Raw genomic sequence first — 12,194 nt, 5'->3', positions numbered from 1 at the left:
CGTGCATCAGTACTGGTCGGTCATACAGGTGCAGTCACTACCGCCGATGGCATCTACCTTTCTGGCGACAGCGACAATTCCCCTATCACTGTTGTATCTGCTGCGGCAGACTCTACCATCCGGACATGGCTGGTGATGCCAGGTACCGTCTTCTTCTTGCTTTCCGATGCAACATAGTTGAACGTGCTGTATCTACCATTGCAATATTCTCTGATGTCGTACAGAGCTGTTTGATAACTGTGTCATTTACATACAGATAACGAGCCAAAGTGCACACAGGTCATAGACTTAAAACATGGCTTTGCACTGGACGTGAAGCTGACCTTCCTTCCAAGCTTAAATGGTATGCTACTGGAATGACAGGAATACCATATCGCACGTGTTATATGGCATTATGAGAAGGCGTCCATGACAGAACTGCATACACGCTCTGTTTCAGTTCCTGTTTTTGCGTACGGAGGAGATGACATGTTGGTACATATGTACGCAAGAAATCCAACTGGTGAATTCTGCAAATGTCACACGTTTCAAGGACACGAGGACTGGGTCAGGGGCATCGACTTTGTGACGTACGGTACGGTTGTTTCTGCGCAACGAAAGGCCCCTTGTGTGTGGAATAGAGACATATTCAGATTTGAGGTTTTCGTTACAGAAAACAAGCATGTGCTATTGGCATCCTGTGGCCAAGATGGCTTAGTCAGAGTGTGGAAAGTGTCTCCAGCTGCCTCTGATGCTCATGCTAAAAATGACAAAGTTGGCACAGAGAACGAGGTGAAAGTGAAGGAAAGCCTACTTACTGTGCATACAGAAGGTGAGTTGAGCTTCTCCCATAAAGCAGAGAAAGTTTTACCTGAGATAAAATAGTACCGTCCTGATGTAGGGAATTCCTTCGCAGGAGAAACACAGTCATTTTCCGTTACACTGGAGACAGTACTTGCCGGTCATGAGAACTGGGTGTACAGTGTCCGTTGGCACCCAAGAACTGTGCAAGGTACCACGTCACACGTCTGCCCAAACTTGTAGTACTACTCTGTGATAGCGGTATTCAGTTCTATCGAAGAGGGCTACCATAGCTCAAGCTGACATTATTTCTCTTATAATAGGCAATGGTACGTACAGCCTGTTGTCTGCATCGATAGATAAGACACTGATACTTTGGGAACCTGACGAGTCGTCCGGGCTGTGGATTGACAAGGTGTGGGCATATCTCCAATGTGGAATTTAAAACTTATTTTGCAGAAAATTTTCCTAAAAATTTCCTGTTCAGGTTAGACTCGGAGAAGTAGGAGGCAACAGCCTTGGGTTCTACGGAGCAGTGTTGTCACCAGATGGCAGAACAATATTTGGTCATGGCTTTCAAGGAGCATTTCACGCATGGAAGTTACAGGTAGCTTTATTCTGTATGAACTGCTCGGACGAATACTATTCACTTACTTCTCAGTACTTGACCGATGACTTGGCCGCTACTAAAATTTTGCGATTTTTGCGGGCTGTCTCACTTCTGCTTCGTGTGTGTATTTGTGTTAGAAACAACAGAATGGCAGTACTTTTTATGGTTGACTCTTGTGTGTCTAATAGGTGATCGCCATAGGATTTTTAACCAAGTTATTTTTCTCTGGTAACTGCCTCTTTCATACTTTCCCCCCCCCCCCCCCCCTCATGTTCAGACTGCAGGAAATGAACAGGGGGCTTCTTCATGGCAACCTATGGTTACAATGGGTGGCCACTTTGATGAGGTTAGGGATATAGCCTGGGATCCCAAAGGTGCTTACCTGTTGTCTTGCAGCAAAGATCAGACCACAAGACTCCATGCACCTTGGGTTACTGTCAACGGCAAAGTATGTAGAAGTGGACTAACGCAGCAGAGATTTCATAGCAAGCACCCTACCAACCCACAGTGCTTTTGTATTCTGATATAACTTCATCACCTTGCAGTCCTGGAAGGAAGTTGCAAGGCCTCAAGTTCATGGCTACGACATGAATTGCATAGCAGTGGTCGATAGCCTCCATTTCGTGTCCGGAGCAGAAGAAAAAGTGCTGAGAGCTTTTGAAGGAACCCAGAATTTTGTTGACAACTTTAACAGGATATGCAAGGTTGATTTGAACCTGAAGCAGAAGTGCAAGGTGAACAGGTTTAAATTTGAAATAATAAAATTTGTGTTGCATATGGCTACTTTTTAGACATCTGCCTGTATGAAAGTGTATACAATGCGTTTCATGCCAGGCCTATTTAGTTACAGTGCCAGAGTTGGAAGGAAGTTTACAAAAAAAAGCAAGCGCTTAATATTTTCTTGTAATAGGTGTGCCAACACTAAATTGGGAATTTACCACCATAGTGTTGGTTCAGCCTTAGTAACCTCAGTCTTAGTAATAAACATATGACTGCAGAAACATCATAACACACCTGAGTAACTTCTAAGGTACAATACCTGCTGTATTGTTACATTTCCCCTCTTGACAACATGCAGTACTGAAAGAAGCCACAATGTGCAAACCAACACTGCTAAAATACGATGTGGACATGATCTTTCAACCCATCTTGTTCTCTTAGGAATTGGCAGAGGGTGCAAGTGTACCCTCCTTGGGACTTTCTAACAAAGCCGTATTCAAAAAGGACCTGATCAATACACCGAGCAATGAGGAAGAAAAGCATCCAAAGGACCAGTACCCAGAATTTTACTTTGTCGCAGTGGACCTAACTGGTGAGTTGACTTGGGCAGCTGCTCCCACTACATATAAGCCGTTTTGTCTAGAACCCCCAACAGAAGAAAACCTCCTTCAGAACACACTGTGGACAGAGGAACAGAAGTTGTACGGACATGGTTATGAACTGTTCACAGTTGCTGTAAGCCATGACTGTGCACTACTAGCATCCGCCTGTAAAGTAAGTTTCTTCTTTGTGCTTTCCCGCAGAAATTTGCCTTCTGCAGGCTACGTAAAAATTTACTCATTGCAGGCAAGCAATCAACAGCATGCTGGAGTTTTTCTGTGGGATACAGCTACATGGAAATTGATAGGGAAATTGGTGTTTCACAACTTGACAATTACGCAAATGGCGTTCTCTCCCGATGACAATTACTTACTTACTGTGTCAAGGGACAGATCTTGGTGTGTTTACCAGAGGAATACATCTGACAACAGTACGTTATTCGTTTGTGCCATTCTTGCATGTGTTGCACAGCTCAGTTGATTCAGACAAGACTTGCTTTCCCTTGCAGGCTTTTCCAGCATAGCACATTCGGATAAAACAAATGCGATCCATCAGAGGATAATATGGAGTTGTAGTTGGTCCCATGATAGTCAGCACTTTGCTACGGCGTCGCGCGACAAAAAGGTTGGTGCCGTTTACGGGATGGATCTGAGGGAGCTCTTCACAAGTAATGCTTCCAGGTGGTCGTCTGGGGCAAACACGACGCACACGCAAAGGGCAGCCTTGGTCCTTTCGAAAGCAGGCTAGAACTGGACACAGAAGATTCAGCTACAGCCGTTGATTTTGCTCCATGCCTTACTGGGTCAAAAAGGTGATTGCAGCGTCGCTTTGTGAACAGCCGATATCAGACTTGTGCCAGTTACTCGAAAAAAGTAATTGCTTACAGTTACCATTACTTCTGTGGAAAAAGCAATTGACTACCATTACGAATTACTCGACTGCAAATGTAATTGAGTAACGCGTTACTTCGGTCGTTACTCTGCAATCACGCAAATTATAACAGTCTTTGTTGTGCCTCAGAAAAAGAAAGGTTCAACAGCGGAGCAGCTGAAGTATAATAAGACAAACAAAAACACGTAGACAAGGAGATCTGTCCGTCTACTGCATTTATCGCCTGGGAAAACATTGACCCGATTGTGGAAGAGCATTGCGTGGAATTTCCCCGTGACTCACTAAACCTCCAAAGCTTCAGGTACCATGACACGCTGGTGTAGGAAGAGATTAGGGAGAGAGACTCTGATTTCCAGAACGTTATTACAACCTCTGCTTGCTGTAGTAGAACAGCCTGGCACCAGGGGCTTGACTTCGGGCAGAACATCTGAAAGATAAGCTGATCTCTGCCGGAAAAGTAATCAATTACTGAGTAATCGATTACTCAGAAAAGTAATTGATTACTCGAAAAATTACTCAAAAAGTAATTGATTACAAGTAACGCACAAGTCTGACTGTTATATAGAACATTATGACTCTTGTATGTATTTCGCTTCCAGCTACGTTATCGCTGTTGGATTGGACAATGGAAGCATTTTCCTTTATCAGTGGAACGAGAGTTCATGTACAGTGTGTGCCACGCTTAGAGCCACGTATCCTTTGAGTTTGGTTGTCATACAACTGTTTCATAGTAGCTGGCTTTACGATGCACTTTGTTCTCCTTAATGTAGTGAGCAGTCATGCACACCACTTAACTGTGAAGAGGCTAAAGTTCTCACCATGCATCGATCTAGCAAATGAAGACGAAATTAATTCTCGGAAGATATTCCACTTGGCAAGCTCTGGAGATGACCACTTTGTGTGTGTGTACAGCATATCAGAATGAACTTTTGCAGATTATTAAGTCGTCTAAAAAGATAAAGTGGCTTTATTTTCAGTCAACACTGAGGCTGTCCTTGCCGTGTTACTTTCCAATGTCATACACCTCGTACAACTCAAATACAAAAAAAAGGTAATATGCGTACATGCAAAGAATGTTGAGGCTAAATACACACTGAATTTAACTTAGAAAAGCACAACATACAACTTCTTCGAATCCGGGCAGAGTTCTGCATACGAGCTCTCGCAAGCAATGGGGATGAAAACCTTATATAAACATCTTCAGACCAGGACAGCCATGTACAAAAATATCTACAGCAGTTGCTAACACAAATGAAGTTCCGTGAAGAAAAATGTTAAGATATACAGGGACTCAAGCTGGATAGGATGAAAATGAGTAGCTGCACTTTGTTCCTCCCAAGTGTTCTTCCCGCACACAAGTCCGACACAAAGGCACGATATGGATTGTGTTCTATGGCATATGCCGAGGTACTTAGTTAGAAAATGCTCCTTTTTTTTTTTCTTGCGTTATTTAGATTAATTTACTGGCAGTGTGACTGAGGGATAAAACAAAATGCTTGTGCAAAGTGACCATCTTGAATTCCTAAGATGAATGGCCCTATGAAAGTAATAAAACAGCCCATCACTGCATAAGGACCATCTTGAGAGGGCCCTGGGTATGTCTGTCGCATGAATAGCATGACTATGAGTATGTCGGAGAGTAAGCTTACACACCGATTTCCACCAGAGGCTTTGTGGTACTTGGAATATATAATCATGTAAAAAAAAAGGGGGGGAAACTATAAACACAAAAACTAAAACAATGCAGTGCTTTCCAGAAGCAGCGCTATTCAAGCACAATTGAATAGCCACTTCATACTCACGCTGGTACGGTTAGCCTTGCAGAAATTACTGGCTTTCATGATGGTGCACTCCAATCAAATTAATCGGAACCAGTGGCAACGCAATGTCCTTTCAGCACTAGTTGATCGAAAGAACTGTCTGTCCACCACGAAGGTTGTTCCTCACCAATAGTGGCAGTAGAATAGTCAGTGCAATGATTGCTGCAGCAATGGTGTTGACAAAGATTGCTTGCTCTGGTAGTTCCCTGTAGTTCGGAGCACCCTCCTTACCACTGAAATAATATGTCAGCCATCTTTTACAGACTTGCGGTTATCGATCATGGAGACTGTTTAACAAACAGTGGACTACACTGGTACATGCAGGGTGTCTTACATGTATCAAAAAATCCCATTAGGAAATCTATCTGACCAAGAAAAAAAAAACAGTATTTTTGTTCAGAGAACTGAAGAAAAATACCACATGCTTGCAATTTTTACAAGTATTTTCAAATCGTAATGATTCTGTTTTCAAAACCCAACCTTCATAATGCAGCAACGTTTCAGGTGTTTGCCCAGACACATCTGTGGTTGAGTGCCCACCAAGGAATATTATGTGGTGAAAGCCAATGCAGAGAAGCGTAAATCAAAATACGGACGTACGATAGTGGAATCAGCACTCAAAGTTACCATAGACCAATCGCAGGTAACACAGATAGCACATCAAACAACAAAAGGTTCAGTTTGACATCATTGTTGTTTACTGAACAAAAAGGACATTGTGTATAATGATAGATTTATACCCCTGTCACACGGGCAGTCTTCAATGATCATTGAAACCAATGACCATTGAAAATGCGTGTAGCGCCACCTTGCCTGTAACGTGTCAACCTGTCGGGGAACATTGAACCCAATACTCTTTGGGAAGTTGACACGTCACACGCTTGGTCACTACACTACACGTCACTACACGCATTTTCAATGGTCATTGGTTGCAATGATCATTGAAGACTGCCCGTGTGACAGGGGTATTAGACTTAAATCAAACTGTATGCACTTTGGGATACCACTGTGATGGCAATTGGTGAAACTAATGCTTACCTGTATCTGCCCTTTGCTGTCTGCATCAATCCTGTAACGCATGCAGCGGCTGCCATGCCAAAGATGATGAGGCCAAAATTTGTGTGGATTGGAACGAGACGTTGTCTGTAAGATAGTGTAGCCTTGTCGCAGCATAGGAGAACCAGGAATGAAGTGAAGCCCACTACAAACTGAAAGTGTTGAATAGGAACAGATCAGGCCAATGTACAGTGAAACACTGATATTAAAAACACATATCGTATTGAGACCCCAAAGTATCCAGCTAGAGCCATGTATAAACGCACATCTGCTTTTCCCAGGGAATTATTGTACTTGATGGCACTTGTAGTGGTGTGATAACCTGAACTCTGTTCACTTGGTTTTGTTTTAAGATCTTAATGGAAACAGGCATTGAAAATTACAGCAAATACAGCCAAGCATGCTTGTACTGAACGAACTGCCGGCTGTATCGAACTGCCGGCTGTATCGAACTGCCGGCTGTATCGAACTGCCGGCTGTATCGAACTGCCGGCTATATCGAACTGCCGGCTATATCGAACTGCCGGCTATATCGAACTGCCGGCTATATCGAACTGCCGGCTGTATCGAACTGCCGGCTGTATCGAACTGCCGGCTGTATCGAACTGCCGGCTATATCGAACTGCCGGCTATATCGAACTGCCGGCTATATCGAACTGCCGGCTATATCGAACTGCCGGCTATATCGAACTGCCGGCTATATCGAACTGCCGGCTATATCGAACTGCCGGCTATATCGAACTGCCGGCTATATCGAACTGCCGGCTATATCGAACTTCCCAGCCGATTTCATTAGTTAATGCAAATCATGTATCAAGTATTTGGAAGCTGCAAAACCGCAACGCTATTGATTGCGAAGTTCGCAGTGCTTGGCTGCTACAAAACGCCGCACGACCTATTGGGGAATAACGAATAAACTAGGTGCCGGTGCCGCATTCCCGCTTCATCAAAAAGTCTGCACTCAGTGTCTGTGCACGGTGCTGTGCTCAGCTGGCTCAAAGCGCGTAACGCTCTAGTTAACGTCATTCTCAAGAAACGCCGAAACGATGTTAGGTCATCTGCGCATGGCATTGCAATATCCTCCAAAAAACGGTTTCTGTAATGTACGATACCCTGAGGACACACGTGTGCGCGATTTCCGATAACGCTCGTGGGTTGTCGTTTTCAGTGACACTATTAAAAATTTACAATGAATTGCGGTGTCTGACATCGCAACACAAACGTTGACGGCCATAAGAGACGTAGTCTAAACGGCGAGGATGCCCGCGTGTTGCAGTACTTCCGCCGTCTGCAGCTTATCACAGCCGAATGTTTCGTCCTCCAGTGTATGGATTAAGGGAGCTTCCTTCCCCTCGCAGAAACGGATTTGTTCCTGTTATATGCGGGTTCGTATGAACAGGGTTGACGAGAGCTCCTTTTTGTTTGTCTTTCATTTTTATTTCCTTGCTACGATTATAACGAACTCAGCGAGCTAATTAGTGTGCATTCGTTATAACAACTTCAAGCTCTATGGAAGCGCGACACGGCGTGCTACATTTGACTCGTCAATGAGAACGATGAAACATGGCTTATGAATGCACGCTGTCATGGATCACTGTGGAAGGAGCGGTACACCCACTTACTCTTGTGGTTATCGTCATAAGCGGACGCCCGAATCGCACCCGTCACCCCCGCTGTGCGGCATGTGCGATGTCGTGATTCTTTCTTCCAGTGGAATATATACTTCACGCGAGTTATGTTGCTACTCAAGTTCGTAAAAAGAAAAAAGCTAATTTACCTGGAGGGCAAAGAGACCCATGGTTCCAAGGCCAATCCATGAGTGTAGAGAGTAGAAATGTTTGGGATCGGCAACGCTGTTGTGCGCCTGGAAGGCGGAGACGATGCCGATGGTGATGGACGAGATGGACAGCACGAAGAAGATTGTGTGAAGAACTTTATTGTAGATCTTCTTGCAGCAGGTGAAGCTACGGTACACCAGTATAGCTGCAAGAACATGACTTGCAATCAAGATCGTGAATAGATGAATGTTGTTAAGAAGTCTTGTAACATTCAGCAACCAAAGTACCCAGTAAAAAAAACGGCATCTCAAGCAAAACTTTTCCACTTCTTATGTTCAGATTGCTCAGTATGAGCACTTCCCCTGAAGGAAGGCCATTATTTTCAAAACTATCTGCAGAAGTATGGGAGAAACTACCAACACTGGCATCGAGAAAGCTGGAAAAGGATTATGGAGCATAAAAAATACGGTAATGTGCATTTTGCCGAAGACACAGGATGTCGCATTGACTTCAGCTTACGGTGTTAATTGAAATAATTCCATGTGACGAATGATTACTAAATCCGAACTGGTAGTACACAAAGCAGCGCTTCTAACAGGTAGAAACAGTGCCCAAATGTTCCAGGAATATATGGCCGCTGTAGTGACGTGTGGTACCATCTGCAAATTTTGTGAAAGAGAGAACGAAAGCACATGTACAGCTCAAAGCATGCTTAACAATAACGCAATGTCATCGGCCGCAGAAGGAGCAGAGCCACCCTAGCGGCGCTTGGGAAAGATGGAGGGAGGGAGGACTGCGGCTACGCTACTCCTGCTAGAGGGGAATCCGTTGCGAACCAGATGCACTGGTTCCGAATGCAGGGGCCTAGCCACGACAGACTCCCCTTTAACAGGAATGGGCTAGCCAAAAAACTCTCGCCCTTTATCTTTTCCCAGCGCCGCCGGGGTGGCAGCTGCTCCAGCTCTGGCAGACACTGCGGTGTTGGTGGTATATTGTCGGAGTCCTGCAGAATCGCTGCGTTTCGCCACGCAGCAAAATCTGCACGCAAGTATAGTGCGTTTGTATTCGTACGCACCACGTGTCTTGACCATCTTGTTACCGAGAACTTTCATTGGCGTATGGCAGCCATCCGCGACGACCCGGACTCTACCCTCCCACACCCACCCACCCATCACCTGACCGACACGTATCCAAACTACCACCATATGTCGTGTAACGATGAGCAAAATCAGATTCATCTGTCGTCTGCTATTCTTGAACAAGCAGTGATAGCAGACGACGAAGCGTATACAAGCGCAAGGCACGCACGACTTTGCATGCTCTCGAGCCTAGTTCCAAAATTCCGTAACGGTGTCGGAGAACTTCGGCTTAGCGGTGTGTCGTGGGGGGGCATCCTCAACATGGGGCGCAGGTGAGCAAGAATTCGGCGCAGACCATCCTGGTACGCCAGAGCCTTGTTACTGCGTCCCAGTGTGGTAACGGTGACAACAATGGCCCAAGTGGTAGCCCCCGTGGAAGACCGACATGCCGATGAGGAAGCTGTCCAGATGAACGCACAGGACCGCATGCAGCATGTGGAAGAGGGCGGCAGGTTTCGGAAGGATTCGCAGGTACTGTTACTTGTAGCGCTCAAAGCGGTGCGAAGCAAAGTATAGCCTATCCCGTCCCGAGCCAATCTTTAAAATTTCCTCCCCTACCCCGGGTCAGCAAACGAGAGAAGATAAGCCAGCGTGTAAACCAGCGGTGCATAGTACCAGGGCATAATTTAACATATAGTGACAGACGGAATGTAAGGTCCAAAGGTGGATCCATCCATTTTTATGCTGTGAGGGGGGAGGGGTGCGGAATAAGACAGCCTGCTAAATACACTGTGTAAAATCAAGTGAAGCACATGGTGACAAATTGATGGAAGCTAAGGAGCTCCCAGATCCGCCTCTGATAAGGTCAATGATCTCCAAAAATTAGGAAAGACAGGACTATTATTTAGTTTGCAATACAATCCTCCAGCGCATGATAGCCTGTCTCCAGGCAATATGATAAAGGCACATGTTGCTGTATATTCAGTATTACCGTACTTACTTTACTGTAGGTCGGTCTTGACGGAAACACCGTAGATGCCGCCGCTGTCACTTTAGGGACGGCTCCGTCCAAAACCATACCAACTCTCTAAACAATCCGACGAGACCATGAGAGCCTCCGGAGAGCACGCCGTCGACCAGAAAGAACGCTGTACCACACCTAGACCACTTTCTGCACGAGACGACATTGGGACGCAGGACGGTCTCGATATCAACTGCGAGCACATCGAGCCACCCATTCTGACAACGAAGATCAAACCCATTGGAGAGGTCGGGGACTTCCAACACAACGCGGCCTACAAAGGAGGACCCCTGCCTGATGCAGCGTCACTTCAAGCTTCACTTGTCCTCTGCGAAGAGGTCTTTCCAGGAGGACTTCCGGTAGCTCTTCCAGCACTGGAAGTGGTGCTTCCACCACCTGCCGGAACAGCAACGAACCTCGAGGCTTCGTTGACGGAAAGTGTCCCCGACGACGCGAAGACAGAGAATCACGAGCTAGACTTCGTCGAACATCTAAAAGAGGTGACTCGGCCGGGTTCGCCGTACATCCAAGGGCTTAAGAACGGCACGGCAGACATCTCGAACCGCCTCGTACACCCAGAAAGGGGTCGACCGAATGAAAGCAAAAGAATCCTCAAGGACTTTGCGTGGGAACAAACTGACGGTCTGTCTACGATTCCGGAAGTTTCTGAAGGAGACTCCAGGAACTCTCGCGAGACTTCGAAGCTTAGCATGGTTGACAAGTCTTCCTCAACCGCATCATTGTGCGCTTCTCTGGGGGTTTCAAAATCGGAATTGAGAGACTTGGATGCTCTAGCGATGCAGGAGTTGCGACGCGTTCGTGACCGCTCGACGGACAAGGTGGCCCACCTGGACGACTCGACGCAGACGATAGCGTTGCAGACGGGAACTGGTTGGCGCAAAGTGCTAGCTGTCGTCTTGAACGTCTCCCTTTTCATGGCTGGCATCTATTCGCACTATGCTTTTGGGCACTATTTGAAAGATATTTACGAGATAGGGTTCGAGCAATGAAGTCACTACCGTGCAGCGAGTGACAGGAAGTGTCCAAGCATCCTCCTCCAGGTGCTCCCTGGTACATCTGCGGTAATCTGTATCCGTGGTAATTGGATGTGGTATGTTATTTTTCAATCTTGGTTATGTGACGTGCCTTAGGTAGCTGGTGGATTATATATCCTTGCGGACACACCCCATTACTACGGGCAATTTATATCTATTCCGGCGCTCCATCTTCCTATCTGCACAAACATTGATCTGTCATTAAAATGAACTGCAGCCAGTGAGGGATGGTGGACGTTATTTCACACCTTGTTTGCACCTCATGATAAACTTACTTGTGTTATGCCGTATAACGAATTCAAGCGCAAATAACGGGACACAGAACGGAGAGATCGACACACAGCGCCACCTCTCCGTTCCGTGTCTCGTTATTTGTTCTTGTACTTTGTTCTACTTCCGTGCTTGTGTCAAGGGCGAACCCAGCACTACCAACTTGCAGGCTTGCTTGCAGGCGACTACATTTTTTTTTTCTCCCGAGTGGAAGTCTTACACTCGTCGAGAGGTTGGTAGTTCTCGACAACAGAGCAGCAAAGTACATTCATACTTTCAATATTCACGCGAGGTATATTAGTCCGTTTATATTTATTAGGACTACTATGTGAACTATTGCAGAGAAAAACAAACGTTAGCAGCCTAATTTCAAATAACCATTCCGTAGTTCAACGTATTCGGAACACCATAAAAAAAACAAGCTGAAAAGAAACACTAGCAAAGCAGTTCCATACTGGAGTCCTTTTCTTGATACACGTATACAAGAGCTTCCCCCCCCCAAAAAAAAAAAGAA

The 12,194-nt window shown here is 45.7% G+C and overlaps 3 protein-coding genes across 8 annotated transcripts in view; 2 read left to right on the top strand and 1 right to left on the bottom strand.

The window, feature by feature from the left end:
- On the top strand, positions 1–4,584 carry LOC135367026 (elongator complex protein 2-like). Of its 2 annotated transcripts, XM_064600085.1 has the most exons (16): positions 1–142; positions 257–343; positions 440–574; positions 653–811; positions 896–991; positions 1,104–1,195; positions 1,268–1,387; positions 1,668–1,838; positions 1,936–2,124; positions 2,552–2,702; positions 2,754–2,884; positions 2,957–3,140; positions 3,219–3,334; positions 3,391–3,521; positions 4,201–4,293; positions 4,379–4,584. In XM_064600085.1, exons 1-16 carry the CDS (start codon positions 136–138, stop codon positions 4,524–4,526), a joined length of 2,010 nt encoding a protein of 669 aa, XP_064456155.1. In that variant the 5' UTR covers positions 1–135; the 3' UTR covers positions 4,527–4,584. The 2 variants fall into 2 exon arrangements, with proteins under 2 accessions (XP_064456155.1, XP_064456156.1); XM_064600086.1 differs by lacking the exon at positions 1,668–1,838.
- The window catches only part of LOC135367029 (plasma membrane ascorbate-dependent reductase CYBRD1-like), a 57,545-nt gene continuing 49,896 nt past the window's right edge, over positions 4,546–12,194 (bottom strand). For all 5 annotated transcript variants that reach the window (XM_064600091.1, XM_064600092.1, XM_064600090.1 and 2 more), the window contains exons 3-5: positions 8,255–8,460; positions 6,460–6,629; positions 4,546–5,654 (exon numbers count right to left, since the gene is read on the bottom strand). In XM_064600091.1, the coding sequence (XP_064456161.1) occupies positions 5,501–5,654; positions 6,460–6,629; positions 8,255–8,460 (530 nt within the window). In that variant the 3' untranslated portion in view covers positions 4,546–5,500. The remainder of the gene's footprint in view (positions 5,655–6,459; positions 6,630–8,254; positions 8,461–12,194) is intronic.
- Positions 9,530–11,634, top strand: LOC135367028 (uncharacterized). Its single transcript, XM_064600087.1, has 2 exons — positions 9,530–9,865; positions 10,345–11,634. The coding sequence occupies exon 2, from the start codon at positions 10,442–10,444 to the stop codon at positions 11,363–11,365; it is 924 nt and encodes a 307-aa protein (XP_064456157.1). The 5' UTR covers positions 9,530–9,865; positions 10,345–10,441; the 3' UTR covers positions 11,366–11,634.

This window comes from Ornithodoros turicata, chromosome 8 (genome assembly GCF_037126465.1).
Source record: "Ornithodoros turicata isolate Travis chromosome 8, ASM3712646v1, whole genome shotgun sequence".
Taxonomy (NCBI): Eukaryota; Metazoa; Arthropoda; class Arachnida; order Ixodida; family Argasidae; genus Ornithodoros; species Ornithodoros turicata.
This window is presented reverse-complemented; position numbering and strand designations above follow the sequence as displayed.